At 33.7% G+C, this 25,202-nt stretch overlaps 1 protein-coding gene and 1 pseudogene across 3 annotated transcripts in view; one reads left to right on the plus strand and one right to left on the minus strand.

Annotated features, from left to right (window-relative positions):
- Positions 1-25,202, minus strand: part of LOC144308202 (dachshund homolog 2-like) — a 530,849-nt gene that overhangs the window by 280,138 nt on the left and 225,509 nt on the right. For both annotated transcript variants that reach the window (XM_077888552.1, XM_077888551.1), the window contains exon 2: positions 15,096-15,134. In XM_077888552.1, coding sequence (XP_077744678.1) covers positions 15,096-15,121 — 26 coding nt within the window. In that variant the 5' untranslated portion in view covers positions 15,122-15,134. The remainder of the gene's footprint in view (positions 1-15,095; positions 15,135-25,202) is intronic.
- LOC144308199 (protein C-ets-1 pseudogene) overlaps positions 3,115-25,202 on the plus strand; it is a 66,221-nt pseudogene continuing 44,133 nt past the window's right edge. Inside the window, exon 1 of the transcript XR_013374788.1 lies at positions 3,115-3,404. The product of XR_013374788.1 is annotated as a protein C-ets-1 pseudogene (transcript). The remainder of the gene's footprint in view (positions 3,405-25,202) is intronic.

Consider the following 25,202-nt stretch of genomic DNA (forward strand, 5'->3'; position numbering starts at 1 on the left):
ATGTTTATCATGCATTAACTAATTTAATCCTCACCACCACTTATTCAGGTAAGTACTCCTCCTTTCTCCATTTTACAGATAAACTGAGGTTAAATGATCACAGAATTAATTAATTTAGCCAGACTGAAGTCTATTTCCAGATGCTAATAGGCATTACTAAGTCAATGGAAATAGGTTCTTATGTTCTGAGTTGAGATTAAGCTTTCTTCCTATGTCATTTCTGTCCCTATTCCCTCAGTCTACATGGTTTGTAAAAAATCATCTTCTGTCACAATCCACATGAAATAATTTACCTATCCATGTGAATTTTTCCTTTGCAGTCACCCTCAAATATACTTCTTCCTCTTCATTCCCATAGCCATAATAATCACTGAGATCCTTACCATCTTTTTTACCTTAATATCCAAACCCTCCTGCAGTCTATGTACTTCTTCAACAAGCATTTATTGCATCTCCAATAACATGCTGAGCAATAAGGATACAAAGATAAATAAAACATGCTTCCTATACTCAAGGAGTCTAGGTGATAGGCATATATAGAAGAGTAAGGAGGTGTAATAGAATGAAGGTCAGAGGTATGGGGAAAAGGGTAACAGGATGTGTTCCAGGTAGAAAGAATAGCATTTATGAAAATCTGAAAGTGAGAAAGAAAATAGAATGTTCAAGGGGACCAAAGTGATTGAATTGATAGTAAGGGAACAAGTAGCAGAGATAAGATTAAAAAGTATGCAGGGGTTAGATCATAGGGGCAGGGGTAGCATGTCTCATTTCTCAACCTCAACACTATTGATGTCCTAGGCTGGGTAATTCCTTGTATTGGGGGAATTTCCCTGTGCATTATAGGATTTAGCAGCATTCCTGACTACTACCCACTAGATGCCAATAGTACTGCCACCACGACCCCCACAGTATAACAACTGAAAATGTGTTCAAACATTGTTAAATGTCCTATGGGAGCAAAATCCTCTCCAGTTGAGAACCACTGATATAAAGCCTTGAGAGTCATATTTAGGATATTTGGATTTTATTCTAAGATCAAGAGGAGTAGTGGTGTGCCACAGTGTAGAGAAGGAATCAATTCTCATGATCACTTAAGAATGGAGAGAGAGATAAAAATAAGGTGACTATTCAATACCTAAGTGTTATTATTTCCAGTATTATCACTGCAGTGTAAGTGGGACAGAGCTCTACATATGCTGTAGTTATTTATATCTGTGTGTCTTTGTCATGTAGGCTTTCAAACCCGAGAATAACATGTTTTTGACAATTCAAATTTGCAAATTCATTTAAGGTTTGAGTTGGAATATTCTTACCTCCTGACTTGTCCTCTATGATGTCATTTCAAAATTTTTACCTTATCATAAATAGCTTTAATTTTGATCCCTGAAGTCTATATATAATACTAAATCACACTTTTTTTCTTTTCTCTCAAGTTTTTATTTAAATTTAAGTTAGTTAACATATAGTGTAGTATTGGTTTCAGGAGTTAGTGATTGATCACTTACACACTTTCTTAGTTTAGTACTTTGGGTTTATTCTCAGTTGATTCATAATTAGTTTTCAGTCAACTGAATCACAAGCTCCTAGAAATTAAAGACATTGTGTTCTCCATTTTATATATATTCCAGATCATTGAGCAAAATCTTGAACCAAAAGCAGGTGTCATTATATCAAGAATTCTGTTCTATAAATAAATAAGTAAATAAGTAAATAAATAAATATAATATTCTCCTATGTGATTTCTCTATCATCTAGAAGAAGATTCAGAATCAAAATTATTAGCTAGTTTTTTATATTAACTAAGATAAATCATTATGACATTGAATGGTAGACTCTATTTTCTTAACTTTTACTTGAGATCAAAATTATAATCTCTGAGCATAGTCAGAGTTAATTAAGGGTTTTATATCCATTCAACTGCCTTATAGAAAATGTATCAATAAAAATTATTACTGCATAAATACCAGAAATCCTTCTTTATACAATTGGCTTATCCTGCAAATGAATATTATGGACTTTTATCCTCAAAAGACTAAAGTTTGATAAGAAATAAGTGCTGGAAAATTCCTTACATCCATATTTTTAAAAAACCTCATATATAAAAGCTAGGTTAATTTTGATGTTCAAGCTTATGTTATATTCATGTCAGTTAAGTTGGATACTTTCAGTGTTTTATACTCAGTACATCCAATTTTTGATATTTCTACAACTTCTTATAATTCATGGACCAATTTCACCAGAAATGACCTCAAAATGATCATCTGATTTAACCTTTTTTTAATAAATCAAGTAGAGGGTTGAATAATCCAGTATACTTTCTAGAGTCCAAATATAAAATTTTTTCCTTTTTATAAATTAACAATAAAACCAAGGCAGGAAGTTCTTTGTATTTCCAATATTTTAATCTACAACAGAAAAAGTGATAGATGATCTCCTATAAGTAATACTAACATGTTACTTACTCCTCAGCCTACAAGACACATGAAAGTCATTCTATAATATCCAATTACATGTTTATTCCACCTTTATAAAGACCTCAACATTAAAATCAAGTTTTAAAAATCATCTTTCTTCTGAGGTTAAAGCTAGTCAATGTACACTACACTCCCTTTCTCCTTCTACCACCTTTCTATATAACGGTATTATCAGAAACTATAATTTTAAAGAACCTAACAGCTTGCACTCAAAAGAACCATTACCAATTTTCTTTGAAAGCTTAAGTGACAGAAACAAATCTGTCCATTTTCAGCTATTGAACATATTTACTAGTTTAACACAGGTTTTTTACCAAAGATTTTGCCAGGTTTCATTTTGCCAGATGATTTGAAAACCACTACAGTGCTTTTACCCTGCATCAAATAAGATCTAATGGATTATGGTATGAGTAGACTTTCTTGTATGTCATATTGGAAACTTTTCATAGGCACCCACAAGCTCCTAATATAAAAGTAACCAAGGGGTGCCAATGATGAAAGACTTTGTTGCCATGGTGTCATCTCATAAATCATCAATTATTGTCTGTTATTATGAATGTGACAGCCACATACTGTCATAAAAGGATTTGCATTCTGATCTAGTTTGAAATGTTTTTCCAGACATCATTTGCTTTGTAAAAGAAATTTTATGACAACCATAGAGCACTTAAGCTTGTTATGAAGTGTTCAAGCATTTTTTTTTTGGACTTTGTGAGTTTGGCATTTTGGCATACCAACATCTTTTGAATTCTTGAGTTGTTTTCCTTAAAGCTCATAAATATATTTCTAAACATGGATACATAGCATAATAGACTAAATCCAACAGAAGCAGTGCAATTCTTTGGTTGCTATGACAACGTAAACTGATCAACTTCCTGTCACTGATTTAAAAGAGGCACTCTCCTGTGGCCATAAATACTAATTACAAACGCAAGTCATTTGCTAACATGTTCAGCTTACAGATTAAAGCAGTTCATGCCCAATTTATCATTTAACATGTCCACATTTCTAGTGTGGTACAGAATGAATAATAACTTCACTTGTTTATGAAATTTTCAACTTAATTTCATTAATTATTTTTGCAGTTGCTGTAACTTAACTTTGCTACTACAAGTTCAGTAAACTCAATGGATTTTCAAAGAGCAAAGAAAGATTTCTAAATGTAATTTCTGAATTAAAGTTGAAATATTTGCTTAAAACTCCTTCCTGTAAATGCATATTTTAAAGAAGGTGGTTATATTTTAAGTAAGAAAGTTGCAAAATTTTTAAGAATACATGAAAGAGTGTCTTGTCCCAAAATCTATTCATTTCAATTAAATGAAGAGCTAATATATTTGGTTAAAACCTGTAATAAATAATTTTATGAAGGTACCAGTTGATACTCTGAATAATAAATTTCACTTTTAAAAAAAAGTAGTAGGTTCAGGAAAAATATTTAAAATATTTTTTAAATATTAAAAGTAATATTAAAAATATTACCCTTCAGGCAATACAGTTATAGTAGTACTATATAATCTTCTTTTGAGAGAGAAAGAGTGCACAGGTGCATGCATGAGTGGTGGGCAAGGGGCAGAGATAGAGGGAAAGAAAAAATCCCAAGCAAGTTCCACACTCAGCACAGAGCCCCAGACAAGGCTTAATCTCACAATCAACCCTGAGATCATGACTTGAGACAAAATCAAGTGTCAGATGCTTAACCAAATGAGCCGTCCAGGCACCCCCATAGTGCTATATAATCTAATATTAAGTACCCTATTCTCCACTCAAACACATATATTAAACAAGCCGTAAATTAAAATTTATGTTTCACCTTCTGAGAGGGAAGGAGACATGGTGAAGGAGAGAATGTCTAACCACCTCGGAATGTAAATAAGAGGAATGCTACAAATAGTTAAAGTGTCTTTGGAGAATTTCTACTTCTGACCAATACCTGTGAAAATTTAGGATACCAATATCCTATATAGTTTGTTTAAAAGTAAAACACTTCTATCTTCTAGCACCCATGAATTTCATGACAAAGCTTTGCTATATGTATCATCATAAGAAAGACCTCTAAAGTAATCTATATTCTCACTAATTCACAAACCTAGAATTTGATTTAAATATTTTTACAATTTCCAGAGCTAAATAAATTCTAAACTTCAAATAATCACTTAGCATTTCTAGAAAGGCTGACAATTTTTCAAAATCAAATATAATATTCATGCTCCAATTGATTCTCTGAAAAGAGAAGCTGATACCTAAAAAGTTTACTTCCAGGAATACCTAAAAAATGCATTGTTTTGTGAGGGATTAGGCAAAATGAATGATGTGAGATCCCTGTTCCTGTTACTATCTGGGCAGTACTATCTTCACCAAAATATATTTCTTAATAGGGCCTGCCTTGCCACCCTCATCACAGCTCTACCCAATAACTACTACTAATCAATACAAATTATACACCCAAAGAAAGTAAAAAGTTATTAGGTGGTCTCCTGTGGTTGCAAAAGGAGTGACAAAACACTTCCAATTGCTCATAAACCCAGCAGCTGTATCCTCAAACTCTAGGGCTCCAAAGGCCTTCTGACAGCCTGTGCTCACAGGTGCTTCTCTTCTAGCACCAGCTCAGGGACTCTGCAGCAGGAATTTCACATCACCATAGTGTTGAGGTGAAAGCTCCAGTGCCCTTATTTAAAAAAATCTGGTCAGCTTGAAGTAATGAAAACTAATCTGAATGCAGCCAGTCATTGGCTGTGAGCACATGCTCAGCAAAACAAAGGCTGCATCACAATTTTTTGCATATATATAGGCACTTCAACTGTATGTTTCTGCCTGACAGACTGACAAAGTTTGAAAGAATGTTTATGATATTTTATAAATTGTTTCTTGAAATTAGGAGCCCCTAAATTGGAGTTTAACTTAGTTCTGAAAAACAAAGCAGTGATTTTTTGAAGCTGGAGAACTGGACAAATACAAACTAAGGAAAACACAATATGTTTTTATTGCAACCAAAAGTAAAATATGTATATACTATTTTTAAATGGGCTGCCTCATTTAATGTCCCAAATCCTTTCATGTAATGTTCAGTAGGTGCTTTACTACCAAATGTAAATCATGATCAAAAAAATAAAAACCACTTTATTCTTAATATGTTAGATATATCAATATGTGATTTAAGGAGTATTTGTAAAACCCTTACAGCATAAAGAATATAAAATCACTATTTTTGTTATTTAGGCTAATTTCATTTTAAAGCAACATAACTATACATATCTGCCAACCAAATGTATTACAGTAATATATTATTTGGCTATTACTAGCCATTAAACATGAAAATGTCTGGGGTGCCTGCATGGCTCAGTCAGTTAAGCATTCAACTCTTGGTTTCAGCTCAGGACATGATCTCAGGGTCCTGAGATAGAGCCCTGTGTCGTGCTCTGAGCTCAGTATGGAGTCAGCTTGTTCCTCTCCCTCTCTTCCTCCCCCTGCTCTCCCACTTTCTCCCTCTCTCTCTCTCTAGAATAAGTAAACAAAATCTTCTTAATTAATTAATTAAATGAAAATGTCCAAATCATTTGATTTTCATCAAATACAAATCAAATAATAATTATATTTTAATATTTAAATAAAAATAGTTTGTAGGGAGAATATTTTATAATGACATATCAGTTCAAAATGCCTTAAATTCTCCTACATGCAACAAATTAAAGCATGGCTGCTGTTATTAACAGCCTTCAGTATTTTATTTTTTTAACAGCTTTTACATATTTTTTAAAAATCTGAAACACTATATATCAGATGATCTAGCATTTTGTATTGTGGATTATGAATAATATGTCATTTACACAAACCAATTGATTGAGTTACATATTTTTTACATCTCAATTTTCTAATGGATTTATTTAAAAACAATGTTTTATGGCTAAATCATTTTATACTTGCCCCCTTTTGAACATTTGTATTAGTTAAAAAACAAATTCTGGATGATAATTTAAAGTAACAGATCTTTGGAGTCCTAATATGCTGAGCCAAAAACTCTTTCAGCAAATGTATTCTTTGTATTGAAAACTTAGTGTTATCAAAAACACTCAGCAGGACTAGTCTTCAGGGCACTTCATATGTATCTATCTGCAGGACTTGCCATGGGACATAATTCCTTCAAGGACTACAAACCAAAGAATGGCCATTTTGGCGTAATAGTCCCATTTCTTAACATCATTTAGTAGCATTCATCAAGATGTATTACAAACCCTACCAATTTAGGAATAATGCATTGCTTTTTTAAATGCATTCATACTGGTTCTTAGAATCAACTCTGTTTTAGCAACTAGTTAGTTACACTGACAAATTTAAGATTAACGCTATACAATTTTAGAAAATGTCACCAGTATCTTTGTAAAATAATGATATGTTCCCCGTTGCATAATAATAGGTGGTTATCAGCCTTTCCTCTTTATCCTGTCTCAGTCATTTAGTTAAATCTACCCTGTACCCTCCAGAGAAATTCATGGTCTGTCACCCTACCCACTGGTGCCTAGATTTATGGATATTTTAGCAGTCCCTTCATTTTCCCATCACTAGGCAACTCTTCCAAGTTAAAAAAAAAAAGTAGACTTCACCTGAACATTCAGACAAGTATCCTACTACAAAGCCCATTTTCCTTCTATAATTCCACTTTCCTTTCATTTATATTAAAGAAACACACAGCCTGAGACCTAATGTATTTGTGCCTTCACGTTATTAAATGTAACATGCAGAACATTACACATTATTATTCCACACATGGCCAAGGAATTTTAGTATTCACAGGATTATGGTAATTAAGTCTTCCTTCACTTTGGGTGATGTGACACTTGCTTGACTATAATGTCAATCCACTTAAAGTCTGTGTAAACAACATTATCTTAGTCACTCTGCATTACATTTCCAAGAGTGAGCAAAATTACAAGGTCAGAGTGGACAAGAATGTAGGTAATCCCAAGGAAACTTCATGTAAATGACTTGCTCAAGGTTCACGCTGGGCTGTCAACAATAGCAAAAAGGAGTATTTACCATACTATATTATAGTATTATTATCTATACCATCCATGGCAAAACACATGGGTATTTTGGAGACAGAGGTAAAGATGAAAATGTCCATTATTTTGATGTTTTGTAGATAAAAGATACAGGTTGTTTGCCAAGGCTTTGTTTAGGCTAACAAAAGTGTAGTGCTCTGTTAAAAAAAAAAACGAATATTACATAGAACAACTGAAAATTATTTTATAAATAAAGATCCAGGGCAGCCCAGGTGGCTCAGCGGTTTAGTGCCACCTTCAGCCCAGGGTGTGATCCTGGAGACCCAGGATCGAGTCCCACATCAGGCTCCCTGCATGGAACCTGCTTCTCCCTCTGCCTGTGTCTCTGCCTCTCTCTCTCTCTCTCTCTCTCTGTGTGTGTTTCTTATGAATAAATAAATAAAATCTTTTAAAAAATCCATTAACATCTCAAATATAAAGAGCACTTTTTAGAAATACAAATGATAAAGGCAATACAACAATGCTTATATTTCCTCCATTTCTGTTTTGTTTTGTTTTGTTTTTTAAAAAGATTTTATTTATTTATTTGGAGAGAGAGAGAGAGAGAGGGTACATGCACTTGAGTTCATGAACAGGGGCAGGGGCAGAGGAAGAAGCAGACTCCCCACTGAGCAGGGAGCCCAATGCGGGGCACAATCACAGGACCCTGAGATCAAGACCTGAGCTGAAGGCAGACACTTAACCAACTGAGCCACTCAGACACTCCTATTTTATTTTTTTTAATAAATACTCATCAGCCATGATATTTATTTTCTTAAAGTAATGATTTCTCAATAGACTAGTCTTGTCAGCTACTTAATGTGCTGTTCTGAAAATGCTCTGATTTATAAAACTAGCTTAAAAGCTTTGTGATATCTTGTGTTTTAAGTGATTTATTTAGTGCTTATTGAAAAAGTTAGATAACCTAATTAAATCTCCATATAGAATATTACTCAGCCATTAGAAACGACAAATACCCACCATTTGCTTCAACGTGGATGGAACTGGAGGGTATTATGCTGAGTGAAATAAGTCAATCGGAGAAGGACAAACATTATATGGTCTCATTCATTTGGGGAATATAAAAAATAGTGAAAGGGAATAAAGGGGAAAAGAGAAAAAATAAGTGGAAAATATCAGAAAGGGAGACAGAACATGAAAGACTCCTAACTCTGGGAAAGGAACTAAAGGTGGTGGAAGGGGAGGTGGGCGGGGAGTGGGGGAGACTGGGTGATGGGCACTGAGGTGGGCACTTGACGGGATGAGCACTGGGTGTTATTCTGTATGTTGACAAATTGAACACCAATAAAAAATAAATTTATAAAAGGTAAAAGAGGAAAAAAGAAAAAAAATCTCCATATAGGATAGGTAGGATCTAGGCAAAATTAATTTGGCACAGTTTCTTCTGAACTAGTAGAAGTAACATAGAAAGCCAAATAGTGGTTCTCAGAGCATGATTAAACTATAAAATGGGTAGCCAATTAGCAAAAATAGCCACGGAACTTCTTAAATAGGAGTCCCATAGTCAGTTCACAAATAGGCTAAAATGTGTAGAAACCCTCAGAATCAATTTATGGGGGATTCTCTAGGCTTATTGTCACATTTGAACAATGAGGTATACATATGTGAACTGTACTAATCTGGCAATCATCTGAACAAAGTGTATGAACCATAATTTTCTTGTAATGTCTTGTAAAAATACTGTAGAAATCAGTTCACTTCCCAGGAATGACATTATCAAAAATTTTTCCTAGGACTACTTATACAGAAGCCCATAAAAATGTCATCATTGCAAGAGATTAACTGATTTAGATTTTGTTTGCCAAAATTGCCACCTCCCATAAGTAGAAGCATCACTAAAAACATAACCATATTCATGTTTTCATAGATTTCTTTTAAAAAGTAATTGAAATAATAGGTATTCTGTGATAGAGATAGAATATACCTGTGTGTGTAAATGTACGAAGGCATCTGAGTGTGTTTGTGTAGCAGATTGGCAATTCTTGGAGTTTAAGTTAAATCAGTTTCAACTGACTTTTATACTTTAATCTTTCTTAAAATATTAGACAGGTTTCTAACCAGATTTTCTTTTTAGTACACATGGAATCTAAGAAACCCCAAAAGCTATTTGTTAAACTCCAGGGTACAGATCTAGCTCATTCTAATAAAAAATCTCCCCAAACACAAAATCCAATTAGTTACCCTCCTTATCCAAAAAGAAATACAGAATAGTGGACTGAGTCCTCCCTCTACTTTAAGTAGCTATGTGCATCACCATAAAAGCACTATTGGAATCAAATCTTAAGTGAGTTGAAAATATTGAATACCCTATTCTCTGAATCTGCAACATATGTAAAAAGAACTTGAAAAAACACAAAGCCGTAATAAATTATAGTTGGACTTTCACTGCATTTCAGCACTTGTTATGTAATGATTCAGAATGGGAAACTTTGAAGATTAATTCAAGATGGTGCGTGGCTACTGTCTAGTCATAATGCTGAGATCTTGCTCCAATCTTCTGTCCCACAGCCCACCCCCACCTGTCCTTGAATTAAGAGAAACACAAAGATAAATAGGATAAATAAGATAAACCTATGATCTTAACTATGTCAGAGAGTGTTATAACACTTTTCACAAATTGATAAAATTCAATTTGTCTTTATGTTTTGTGCACAATAAGTAAATTATAGCTTCAGGGAAAAGGGAACATATGCATTATAGATAAAAAGTTATAATATGTCTCTAAGAGACTGCATGGTCCAACATCCTAATTTTACAGATGTGGCAACTGAGGTCCCAAGCCACAGTTATTTTCAGGGTTGTTTTAAGTCCATGGACTTCTGATTCTTTCCAGAGCTCCACCTGCTATACCACACTGTCATCAAATGAGGTTTTATGAGAAAGTGTTTGTAACCTGGAATATACAAATTTTAAGTAGTATTTTTATTCATATCTGAATTACATATGTTTTAAAATGAAGAATAATTACACAAATAGTTTCAGTAAGCATTGTTATGTGCCCTAAGTGATCAGAATCAGTGTTTCATCTCTGGATGTAATCATAAAAGAGAATAAATAAAAAGAATTATTTTTTCTTCAAAGGAATTATTTGTTAAAAATATCTACTACATTGGTAAGAATGTGGGGAAATAGGAGTTCTTGTATAACACTAGTGGGAGTGTAAATCAGAATAATTTTGGAGAGCAATTTAGCAATAACCATTAAAGATGTACATAGTCCACAACTCAATGATTTTACTTCTAGGTTTATACCCCAGAGAAATTTTCCCACAAGGGCACAAGAAATTATGATGTCCATTTACAGCACCATATGTAATAACAAAAAATTGAAAACAACCTAAACGTCCATCAATATAGTAAAGAATAATCAAACTGTGGTATAATCATACAATTAAATAGTAGAATGGACAATTAAAAATAAATGAACTAGATCAGCAAGAATCAACATAGATAAATCTCAAAAACATAATATAAAAACAATGATTACAAAAGGACAGTATCATACAAAAACATTTAGGTACATTTTAAAAACACAAAAACTAATAATGCATATTCTTTGTGCATAAACACACATATAATAAAAAAAACAGAAATAATTCACACAAATTTTAAAACAGTAGTTAACTCTAATAAAAGGTGGAGAAAGGAGATTAGTGGCAGTCATATCAATAATTCTTTACAGATACATTTTTAACAAATGAGCTCTGAGTCAAATGTAGCAAAATGTAGACTTGGTTATTGGTCCACAAATGTCTCTCATTTATTTCTTGCTCTTTCTATTTGAGCTATTTTATAATTAAACTTGCTAATTTATTACACAAAGCAATGCTACCAAAATTGATTTCAGAATAAGAATGCCATTTTCCAGGAAGTCAGAAAAAAAAATATATATATATATAATGAAATGAAGCGCTTAGTAATTAGTCTGATTCCAGTTGTCAGGCTATAAAATATATTGACCCAAAATATATGAGCTTTGTAATCATACTGCCTTGATTAAAATGCTGGCTCTGATATTTGTAGACTGTGTGGCCTCAGATAAGTCACTTAACCTTTTCTGTGCCTCAGTAACATCATCTGTAAAGCAAGGATCACAATAATGTCACTTAACTTGTAGGGTTGTTACAAAGATTAAATGAACTAAAATAACCTGGAACCTGGGATATCATGTCTGAAAAATGTTAGATATTATTATGTTCTGGAAAAAATAAGAGTAGCAGTTGTTCATCAAAATTTTTACAGAATTACCTTATTGATATGTCACATGGTTAAATGTACCAAATAATCACTCATTTCTTAAATTCTCTACCTCTGAGGAGTAACTAATTAACTAAGAATTTCCAGTTGTTAGAGTTTTTAGAGAACAGTTTTAATTAGTATATTTTAACATAGTTCATCCTATCACACAATAGATTACTTGTGGTAAAAACTGATGATCTAGAAAGGGGAGCACTGTCTACCAAATTTTATTTAGATAAACATCACCTATTTTGCACATTGTCATATATATTGACCAGTTGTCCAACAATTTCTCATCTTTCAAATATGTCTGTATTAAATCTGCAACTAGAATAATTTGTTGACCAATGAGGGCTTTTAAAAGTTAATTTAGAATTTGAGATTGTGTATTCTTTCTTTATTTTCCACTTTTCCCTTTTTTAAAGTCTCAGATAAGTTTCTCATCAGAAATGACTGTCAAGTGGCCATCCTAAGGACTTAATGGTGCAGATCATAAGGGCTATTAAAGCAGGTTTAGCAATGAAGTTTTAGTTTTCCTTCTTTTTCTTTATTTTTTTCTAGAAAGATTGGAATTTAATGGTTTCCTCTTTAGACAAATATGCTTTTGGACTGCCAGTGATGAAAGAGGCATACAAATGTTAAAAGCATTGTAGCACAATGGGATTATGTGCTAAGGTCCAGAGTATGACAAACAAGCAAAGTCTCAGACCAATCAAACAGTTAACTCAAACAGAAATTTCAGATGACTAGCTTTTGTTTTATCTTTGCCAATGCCAATCAAAAGTTCAAATGAAGTTTTGTCATTAACTACTTACATTTCTTTTATTTCTTATTTTAACCATTCATAAAAATAAAGGATTTTGCTAGAAGAAATTAGAAATTTGTTGAAAGGCAAGTCAAATTAAAGTTAAAAGAACACATATGGCACCATAAATTAGGTTTTAAATAGAAGCCTTAATTATGTTATGTGACAGAACCTATATTTAAATATTCTCTTTGGACATCGTAGTAATAATCTTTCATGCTGCATTGCACTGATAAATATGAAAGCAAAAATTTCATAGTTTTATCTTAACTTTCAAACCAAATTATGGGAAAAATATATTGGTTATTTCCATATAGTAAGTAAACATCATGAAGTGCATAACCACCATTTTGAGTACCAGCAGAATTATTTACAAGCATTCCACGTATTTTTAATTCACTTTACATAAATTTTCCATTATCAGATGTTTGGGTACATTAATAACATACTGTGAATGTTTTAAATTGCAATACCTAGAGGATTTACAATTTAAAGCAGAGGTAATAAACTGACAGCCCATGGGCTAGAACCAGGCCACAGATCATTTTGTTTAGCTTCCATAGTGTTTCTTTCTTTTTCTTTTCTTTTGTTTTTGTTTTGTTTTTGCTTTTATTGAGTTAGTTACCAACATTTAAGGATTAGGGAATTTCATATAAAAATCTGCATTCCCGGCTTCTTTTAAAAACTCAGAGCTTAACAACATTAGGCCTACATTCCCACATGGTAGCAATCAACTACACTGAGTAATAGCTGACACCTTTGGAAAGAATATATACTGTCTAGGCCACCATAGTTGCCACCACTCCCCATTGCTTATGGCCTTTCATTTACATTACCAGCATTGTATCAGTAGGCTTTAGAGTTTGTGACTCTTCTGTTTCTCTGTAGTTTATGTGAGTGAATCAGTGCATATACTTTTAAGAACAATTCATGGTTTTTCTCAGATTACAGCAAATGCAAAAATGAATTACATATATATATATATACATATTTAATGTGTACTCTGATTAATCTAAAATTTATCTATACAGTTATAAACTCCTGTTATAATTAATTAAATGAAGATAATATTACATTAATTTGCACGTCATTTTATTAGGAAAATTAAAATAAAATGAAAGTCAATTTCAATGTCTGAATTCAATTGCATTCCTTTAAAATAAAAACATTTACTTTCAGTATCCCAAATCTAATTTCAAAACTCAAACCGTTTAAAGTTTTTCAGTTAAAATCATTCATTAATGAAATCTAGTGGGTTCTAGTCTCCCTCAGCACTAAAATTACAGTCTAATAGAAAGTTTGGCACTTAAGGAGGCACATCCACTGCTTCAGGTCACTTGGGTACTATTTAGTGTGCATGATATTTAAAAGTAATATTTAGTATAGGAAATGTCCCAGATATTATAAACATCACCATGATGGTTTTCATTTTCTATGTCAAAAACCCAGAATAAATCACATAGTGTGGTCCCCATTGCCCCTAAAACGCCATGATATTTCTGTTGTAGAAAAATATGGATAAAACATATTTCACAGGTAGCCCTGAGGAAATTGGGGAAAATTCAGCAAAGGGTGATTTAACCTGAGAAGGGTATGTGGAAGAGAAGAAGGGACACTATTCCCAGCAATATCAAAATGCACTTTATTACCATGAGTTGCCCTCCTTTCCCCTTGCTGCTCTGAGTTACTGTCCATTATTTTCCCCATTGCAACCTGAAAGGTATAAAGCCTACAGTGATATGGTATGTCTGATTGCAATTCAAGTGAAATTGTCATAGATAACAAGTTTCAAGCATGAATCTTCTTAGACTTTTAAATTTTTAAAAATGTATTTTTAGAAAAAATAATTTCAAATATTTTAGAAGTACTAGCATGCTTGCAAAATAGATCCATGCCTGATACTTAGAGCAACTCCAAAAGATTTGACGGCCTATTTTTTTTTCCTTTATTCCTACAGCACACTTAATAACCTGTGCTGCCCTGTAAAAGTGAATGTACCTTCTTAAGCATTCCAGAGTCATGTGGTGATTAAATTACCTTCTCGTTATTCTACACAGGTGTCATAGTTTTTGTGTCAGTGACACTCACTCAACCCACATCAACTTTGTAGCCTTTCCCTAGCTTTTGTTTTAGTTACCAGGGAAGGAGTTGCTCCCTGTGGCTGGAAGTCATCTACCCACTGCATGATTATAGGATCCACTCCCAGTTAATAGATATGAATGATAACCATCAATAATGAAACTGTGGAGACTCAACTGGTACCCTCAAATGGATAGACAGGATCTAATTAGCTATTTGGATTTCATTTTTCTTATTATTAACTAAGGATTAAGAAAGATTTGACATTTGCTCTGAAAATTTTCAATGCCTCTACTTTCCTACCTTAATAAGTATAGTACAGGGAACAAAATTATTGAAGTTGGGCTAAATCTGTACAAGTTCATGAAATTTGTTTAAAGGCAAGTCAAATGTCAAGGACATTCCCAGGAAGTTGATTTTTAAAAAATAAATACATAAATACCTGTTAACAGCTTGTTTTCTTGTCATTTGCCTCTTCCTTCTAAAAGGAGAGTGTAGCAAAAAATAAATAAATAAAACAGGTTAATTGAAAGTTCTGGTTAGTTAGTTTCCAATTAATCAAGGCTTTATTATATTTCACAAAAAATGTTTCTTCAATTCTTCAAATTTTAGATAGGTCACACACAATGAAACACCAGCAAGGAAGAGCAAAAGAATGTAAGAAAGCCTGAATAGTTATTAGATAGTGTTTTAAATATATAGACAATCCTATTATATTTCTGGTCTATTCCCCACTGAATAAAGAATAATGTGAAATGTCATGTGGCTTAGAGCTTTCCCATATATGAAAGCAAGAAAATAAGGTTATAGATTTCCACTGAAAAATATGGCCTCGGGTCGTAACAATTCCAAAAAAAAAAAAAAAGATTCAGCAATACTGTGTCTTCTTCCTTTCTCTCAAGAGCCTTCTTCCTATCCCAATGAAAATTACAATACTTTTAGGAGGAAAAAAAATCCCCTTCTAGGGTTTTTTCTATTTTTATTTGGCCAAAAGGATGATGAAAGTGACCCAATAACAACATTATGCCTTAATTTTTATAAACATAAAGTTGTTAATCAAACAGCTCACTATATACTTATTTCTGGATCTATAATGAAGTATCTTACACCCTTCCCAAAAGGGTTATACACACACATACATACACACACAGTCATACACACAATCACACAAAATAAATAAATACAAAAGAGATTAATTTAAAAACCTACAGAATTAGTTTAATTAATAGAACAAAAATTCTTTTCAGTAGTGTAGTATTATTTCTTAGTGTTTGTAAATTCTTCAAGAATTATAATAAATTATAAAACAAGATGCTGCTTCTGGGGAAGATGTAACAGGAGGAGAATCTTTGTCCCCTACTTGTCATCTCATCCCATGGTTACACCTAAATAATGTCCACATCAATGTAAATAAACCAGAAAATGACTGAAGACTGGCAGAACAGACTCTCCACAGACACACATTGGAATTGATAAAAGAGTGGAGAGCCACAGAGACCTGGCAGGCCAGAAAGGGCTGGCAGGATATATTCAGGGTCCTAAAAGAGAAAAACATGCAACCAAGAATACTTTATCCAGCAAGGCTCTCATTCAAAATGGAAGGAGAGATAAAGAGCTTCCAAGACAGGCAGGAACTGAAAGAATATGTGATCTCCAAACGAGCTCTACAAGAAATGTTAAGGGGACTCTTAAAATTCCCCTTTAAGAAGAAGTTCAGTGGAACAATCCACAAAAACAAGGACTGAATAGATATCATGATGACACTAAACTCATATCTTTCAATAGTAACTATGAACGTGAACGGGCTTAATGACCCCATCAAAAGGAGCAGGGTGTCAGACTGGATAAAAAAACAGGACCCATCTATTTGTTTCTACAAGAGACTCATTTTAGACAAAAGGACACCTACAGCCTGAAAATAAAAGGTTGGAGAACCATTTACCATTCAAATGGTCTTCAAAAGAAAGCAGGGATAGCAATCCTTATATCAGATAAACTAAAATTTACCCCGAAGACTGTAGTGAGAGCTGAAGAGGAACACTATATCAAACTTAAAGGATCTATCCAACAAGAGGACTTAACAATCCTCAATATATATGCCCCGAATGTGGGAGCTGCCAAATATATAACAATTAATAACCAAAGTGAAGACATACTTAGATAATAATACACTTATACTTGGTGACTTCAATCTAGCGCTTTCTACACTCGATAGGTCTTATAAACACAACATCTGCAAAGAAACGAGAGCTTTAAATGATACACTGGACCAGAAGGATTTCACAGATATCTACAGAACTTTACATCCAAACTCAACTGAATAACATTCTTCTCAAGTGCACATGGAACTTTCTCCAGAATAGACCACACAATGGGTCACAAATTGGTTCTGAACCAATACCCAAAGATTGGGATCATCTCCTGCGTATTCTCAGACCATAATGCCTTGAAATTAGAACTAAATCAAAACAAGAAGTTTGGAAGGACTTCAAACACGTGGAGGTTAAGGACCATCCTGCTAGAAAATGAAAGGGTCAACCAGGAAATTAAGGAAGAATTAAAAAGATTCATGGAAACTAATGAGAATGAAGATACAACCATTCAAAATCTTTGGGATGCAGCAAAAGCAGTCCTGAGGGGGAAATACATCGCAATACAAGCATCCATTCAAAAACTGGAAAGAACTCAAATACAAAAACTAACCTTACACCTAAAGGAGCTAGAGAAAAAACAGCAAATAGGTCGTACACCCAGCAGAAGAAGAGAGTTAATAAAGATTCAAGCAGAACTCAACGAAATCGAGACCAGAAGAACTGTGGAACAGATCAACAAAACCAGGAGTTGGTTCTTTGAAAGAATTAATAATATAGATAAAGCATTAGTCAGCCTTATTAAAAAGAAGAGAGAGAAGGCTCAAATTAATAAAATCATGAATGAGAAAGGAGAGATCACTACCAACACCAAGGAAATACGAACGATTTTAAAAACATATTATGAACAGCTATACGCCAATAAATTAGGGAATCGAGAAGAAATGGACGTATTTCTGGAAAGCCACAAACTACCAAAACTGGAACAGGAAGAAATAGAAAACCTGAACAGGCCAATAACCAGGGAGGAAATTGAAGCAGTCATGCAAAACCTCCAAGACACAAAAGTCCACGGCCAGATGGCTTCCCTGGGGAATTCTATCAAACATTTAAAGAAGAAACCATATCTATTCTACTAAAGCAGTTTGGAAAGATAGAAAGAGATGGAGTACTTCCATATTCGTTCTATAAGGGCAGCATCACCTTAATTCTAAAACAAGACAAAGATCCCACCAAAAAGGAGAATTACAGACCAATATCCCTGATGAACATGGATGCAAAAATTCTCAACAAGATACTAGACAACAGGATCCAAAACTACATTAAGAAAATTATTCACCATGACCAAGTGAAATTTATTCCCGGGACGGAAGGCTGGTTCAACACTAGTAAACCAATCAATGTGATTCATCATATCAGCAACAGAAAAACCAAGAACCATATGATCCTCTGTTTAGATGCAGAGAAAGCATTTGACAAAATACAGCATCCATTCCGGATCAAAACTCTTCAGAGTGTAGGGATAGAGGGAACTTTCCTCGACATCTTAAAAGCCATCTACAAGAAGCCCACAGCAAATATCATTCTCAATGGGGAAGCACTGGGAGCCTTTCCCCTAAGATCAGGAACAAGACAGGGATGTCCACTCTCACCACTGCTATTCAACATAGTACTGGAAGTCCTAACCTCAGCAATCAGACAACAAAAAGACATTAAAGGCATTCAGATTGGCAAAGAAGTCAAACTCTCCCTCTTCGCTGATGACATGATACTCTACATAGAAAACCCAAAAGCCTCCACCCCAAGATTGCTAGAACTCATACAGCAATTTGGCAGTGTGGCAGGATACAAAATCAATGCCCAAATGTCAGCGGCATTTCTATACACTAACAATGAGACTGAAGAAAGAGAAATTAAGGAGTCAATCCCATTTACAATTGCACCCAAAAGCATAAGATACCTAGGAATAAACCTAACCAAAGAGGTAAAGGATCTATACCCTCAAAACTATAGAACACTTCTGAAAGAAATTGAGGAAGACACCAAGAGATGGAAAAATATTCCTTGTTCATGGATTGGCAGAATTAATATTGTGAAAATGTCAATGCTATCCAGGGCAATTTACACATTTAATGCAATCCCTATCAAAATACCATGGACTTTCTTCAGAGAGTTAGAACAAATTATTTTAAGATTTGTGTGGAATCAGAAAAGACCCCGAATAGCCAGGAGAATTTTAAAAAAGAAAACCATAGCTGGGAGCATCACAATGCCAGATTTCAGGTTGTACTACAAAGCTGTGGTCATCAAGACAGTGTGGTACTGGCACAAAAACAGACACATAGATCAATGGTCAGAATGGAGAATCCAGAAGTGGACCCTCAACTTTATGGTCAACTAATATTCGATAAAGGAGGAAAAACTATGCATTGGAAGAAAGACAGTCTCTTCAATAAATGATGCTGGGAAAATTGGACATCCACATGCAGAAGAATGAAACTAGACCACTCTCTTTCACCATACACAAAGATAAACTCAAAATGGATGAAAGATCTAAATGTGAGACAAGATTCCATCAAAATCCTAGAGGAGAACACAGGCAACACCCTTTTTGACTCGGCCACAGTAACTTCTTGCAAGATACATCCACGAAGGCAAAAGAAACAAAAGCAAAAATGAATTATTGGAACTTCATCAAGATAAGAAGCTTTTGCACAGCAAAGGATACAGTCAACAAAACTAAAAGACAACCTACAGAATGGGAGAAGATATTTGCAAATGACATATCAGATAAAGGGCTAGTTTCCAAGATCTATAAAGAACTTATTAAACTCAACAGCAAAGAAACAAACAATCCAATCATGAAATGGGCAAAAGACATGAAGAGAAATCTCACAGAGGAAGACATAGACATGCCCAACATGCACATGAGAAAATGCTCTGCATCACTTGCCATCAGGGAAATACAAATCAAAACCACAATGAACTGCCACCTCACACCAGTGAGAATGGGGAAAATTAACAAGACAGGAAACCACAAATGTTGGAGAGGATGTGGAGAAAAGGGAACCCTCTTACACTGTTGGTGGGAATGTGAACTGGTGCAGCCACTCTGGAAAACTGTGTGGAGGTTCCTCAAAGAGGTAAAAATAGACCTGCCCTACGACCCAGCAATTGCACTTTGGGGATTTACCCCAAAGATACAGATGCAATGAAACGCCAGGACACCTGCACCCCGATGTTTATAGCAGCAATGTCCACAACCGCCAAACTTTTGAAGGAGCCTCGGTGTCCATTGAAAGATGAATGGATAAAGAAGATTTGGTTTATGTATACAATGGAATATTACTTAGCCATTAGAAATGAAAAATACCCACCATTTGCTTCAAGGTGGATGGAACTGGAGGGTATTATGCTGAGTGAAATAAGTCAATCGGAGAAGGACAAACATTATATGTTCTATTCATTTGGGGAATATAAATAATATTGAAAGGAAATAGAAGGGAAGGGAGAAAAAATGGGTAGGAATTATCAGAAAGGAAGACAGAACATGAAGACTCCTAACTCTGGGAAACGAACTAGGGGTGGTTGAAGGGGAGGAGGGTGGGGAGTGGGGGTGAATGGGTATGGGCACTGAGGGGGGCACTTGACGGGAGGAGCACTGGGTGTTATTCTGTATGTTGGCAAATTGAACACCAATATAAAATAAATTTATTATTTAAAAAATAAAATAAAAAATAAAAAAAGAGTGTAGAGCCTCAGTGAGACCCTTAACAAAAAGAAAAAAACATGAAAAAGAACGAATCAAAAATGAAGAAGTCAATAACTGATATTAAATATACACTAGAAGGAATAAAGTCCAGACTAAGGAAAGCAGAACCGACCAGTGACCTGAAGGATAGAGTTGAAGAAAGCAATCAAGCTGATCGTGAGAGAGCAAAAAATAATAATAATAAATGAAAGTAGATTTGGGGAACAAGTGACACCATGAAGCATAAAAACATTATTATTATAGGGACCCCATAAAGAGAAGAGAGAGAAAAGGGGGCAGGAAATGTATTTGTAGAAATAATAGCTGAAAATTTCCAGATCCAAGAGACACAGAGAATCCCCAATAAAATCAACCCAAGGATATCCACACCAAGATCCACACCAAGACACACTTACAAAAAAAAAGAAAAAGACACACTATAAAATGACAAAACACAGTGATAAGAGAGAAATTTAAAAGCAGAAAGAGAAAAGAAAACATTACATACACAGGAAACTCCATAAGGCTATAAGCTGGTTTTTCAGCAGAAATTGTTCAGGCTTAAAAGGAATGGCATGATATATTCATGTGCTGAAAGAAAACAAAACCTGCAGCCAAGAATACTGTATCCAGCAAGGCTATCATCAGAACAGAGGAAGAGACATAGAGTTTCTCAGACAAACAAAAGTTAAATGAATTCATCACTGCTAAACCAGCCTTACAAGAAATGTTAAAGAGGACTCTGAGTAGAAAGGAAACCTCAAGCAGGAGTAATAAAAGGAGGAAGCACAAAACTATTAAATTAATTATAGCTTTAAAAATCAGTCAAAGGATTCACAAAATAAAAGGATATAATGTATGACACCATATATCTGAAATGTTTGGGGAAGGAGTAAAAATGTAGAGCTTTTAGAATGGATTCAAACTTAAGCAACCATCAACTTAATATAGATTGTTATATGCATAAGATGCTATACACAAGCCTAATGGTAACCACAAATCAAAAACTGATAATAGGCAAAAAATAATGAGAAAGGAAGCCAAGTATATCAAAAAAATGTCAGTAAATCATGAAAGAAGAGAGAAAGAGAAGAGAAACTACAAAAATAGGTAACAAAATAGCAATAAATACATACCTATCCATAATGACTTTGAAAGTTAGTTGACTATATGCACCATCAAAAGACAGTTAAAAAATGGATAAAAAAGCAAAACCCATATATATACTTCCAACAGATTCATTTCAAACTTAAAGACACATGCAGTTTACAAGTGAAGGGATGGAAAAATATCATGTAAATAAAAGTGAATAAAAGTGGGGGGTAGTAATGCTTATATCAGACAGAATAGACTTTAAAACAAATACCTTAATGAGAAAAGAAGGACACTACATAATCATAAAAAGAAGAACCCAACAGAAAGATATAGCAATTATAGATATTTATAATCCAATATGGGAGCACCCAAATACATAAAGCAGCTGATAACAAGCATAAAGGGTGTAATTAATAATAATACAATACTAGGATATTTTAATGCCCCACTTACATCAATGTACAGATTATTCAAACAGAGAATCAACAAGGAAACAGTAGCTTTGAATGATACATTGGACCAGATGGATCTAACAGAGATATTCAGAAGGTTCCATCCCAAAATAACAGAATACATAATCTTTTCAAGTGCACATGGAACATTTTCCAGAATGTATCACATATTAGGCCACAAAACCATCTCAGCAAATTAAAAATGATCAAAGTCATATCAAGTGTCTTTTCCAATGACAATGTTATGGAACTAGAAATCAGTCACAAGAAAAAAACCTGGAAAGAACACAAATACATGGAGGTTAAATAGCATGCTACTAAACAATGAATGAGTCAACCAAGAAATAAAAGAAAAATTAAAACGTACATAGAAAGATATAAAAATGAAAATACAATTATCAGAACAACTCCAGATGCAACAATAATGGTTCTAAGAGGGAAGTTTATAGCAATATAAGCCTACCACAAGAAGCAAGAAAAATCTCAAATAAACAATCTAATCTTAAACCTAAAGGAGCTAGAAAAAGAAGAACAACACCCCCAAAACAGTAGAAAGAAAGAAAATAAACAGTACAGCAAAATAAAAGAAATAGGAAACAAAGAAGTAGAACAGACCACCAAAACCAGGAGCTAGTTCTTTGAAAAGATCAACAAAATTGATAATCCTTTAGCTAGACTCATCAAAAACAACCACAAAAAAAGAAAGAAAAAAATGAAAAAAGAAGAGAGTACTCAAAATCAGAAATTAAAGACGAAAAATAATACCCAACACTACAGAGAAACAAAGGGTTAAGATAATAAAAAATTATATGCTGACAAATTGTACAGCCTAAAGGAAACAAATAAATTGCTAAAAGCATATGACCTTCCAAAACTGAATTAGGGAGAAATAGAAAATCTGAACAGGCAATTATTAGTAGTGAAATTGAATCAGTAATCAAAAAACTCTCAACAAATAAAAGTCCAGAACCAGATGGCTTCACTGTTAAATTCTACCAAACATATAAATAGGAGTTAGTACCTATTCTTCTTTAATTATTCCAAAAAATAGAAAAGAAAGCTTCCAAATTCATTCTATGAGACCACCATTATTCTAATACCAAAACCAGATAAAGAGAGCTATAGGCCAATATCCCCAATGAATATACATGCAAAATCCTGAGAAAAACATTAGTAAACCAAGTCCAATAATACACTTAAAAAATCATATAACTCAATTGAGTGGTATTTGTTCCTGGGTTACAAAGATGGTTGAATAGTCACAAATCAATCAATGTGATATGTTACATCAATAAGAGAAAGGCTAAAAACCAATTTTTATTTGTTTTCCTTTATTTGTCAGCATTTCAATAGATGCAGAAAAAGTGTTTCACATCTATTAATGATGAAAAATATGCAACAAAATAGGTATAGAGGGAACATACCTCAATGTAATAAGGGTCTTATATGAAAAAGCCACAGCTAATCATCATACACAATGGTGAAAAATAAGAGTTTTTCACCTAAGGTCAGGAAAAAGACAATATGCCCACATTTGTATTCGACATAGTACTGGTAGTCCTAGCCACAAAAATCAGACAAAGAAAAATAAAAGGCATCCAAATCAGCAAGGAAAAAGTAGAACTTTCTCTATTTGCAGATAACATGATACTATATATAGAAAACCCTAAAGACTCCCTCAAAGAAACTACTAGAACTGATAAATGAGTTCAGTAAGGTTGCAAGATACAAAGTGAATATACAGAAATAGGTTGCATTTTTGTACACTAATAATGAAAGAAAGAGAAGTTAAGGAAATAATCCTATTTACATTTGTACCAAAAAGAATAAAATACCAAGGAATTAAACTTAACCAAGGAGGTGAAAGACCTGTATTCTGAAAATTATAAAACACTGATGAAAGAAATTGAAAATGACAGAAATGGAAATATATTCCATGAGCATGAATTGGGAGAACAGACATTATTAAAATGCTTATACTATTCAACCAAGCTATAGATTTAATGCACTCCCAAAATACCAACAACATTTTTCACAGAACTAGAACAATCCTAAAATTTGTATGGACCAAAAAAGACCCCGAATAGCAAAAGCAATTTGAAAAAGAACAATACTGGAAATATCACAATCTCAGATTTCAAGATATAGTACAAAGCTGTAGTAACCTAAATAATATGCACTGGCACAAAAATAGATACATACATCAACAAAATGGAATAGAGAGCTCAGAAATAAACCCAAAATTTCATGGCCAATTAATCTTTGACAAAGGAGGCAAATGTATGCAATGGAAAAAGCCAAATGGTGTTAGGAAAACAGGACAGCAATATGCAAAGAATGTAACCGAACCACTTTCTTATACCATACACAAAAATAAACTCAAAATGGATGCAAGACCTCAATGGGAGTTCTGAATCATAAAAATCCTAGAAGAGAGCACAGGCTATAAATTCCCTGACCCTGGCCATAGCAACATTTTTCTAGATACGTCTCTTGAGGCAAGGGAAATAAAAAAAAATAAACTATTGATACTACATTGAAATAACAAGTTTCTGCACAGCAAAGAAACATTCAACAAAACTAAAAGGCAAACTACAAAATGAGAGAAGATATTTGCAAGTGAAAAATCCAATAAAGGGTTAGTATCCAAAATATATAAAGAATTCATAAAACTCAACACTCAAAAACAAATAATCCAAATTAAAAAATGGACAAAAGACATGAAACACATTTCTCCGAAGAAGGCATCCAGATGGTCAACAGACACATGAAAAGATGCTCAAAATCACTCATCATCAAGGAAATGCATATCAAAAATCATGATGAGATATCATCTAATATCTGTCAGAATGGCTAAAATCAACAACACGAGAAACAACAGGTGTTGGTGAGGATATGGAGAAATAAGAACACTTGTATTAGTAGGAATTAAAACTGCTACAGTCACTGTGGAAAAAGTATGGAGGTTTCTCAAAATATTAAAAATAGTATTACCCCAGATCCAGTAATTCCACTGCTTGGCATTTACCCAAAGAATACAAAAACACTAATTCAAAAAGGTATACACACCCCTATGTATACTGCAGCATTATTTACAATAGCCAAATTATTGAAGCAACACAAGTATCCATCAATAGAGGAATGGATAAACTATACAACAG

Source organism: Canis aureus, chromosome X (assembly GCF_053574225.1).
Source record: "Canis aureus isolate CA01 chromosome X, VMU_Caureus_v.1.0, whole genome shotgun sequence".
Lineage (NCBI taxonomy): Eukaryota > Metazoa > Chordata > Mammalia > Carnivora > Canidae > Canis > Canis aureus.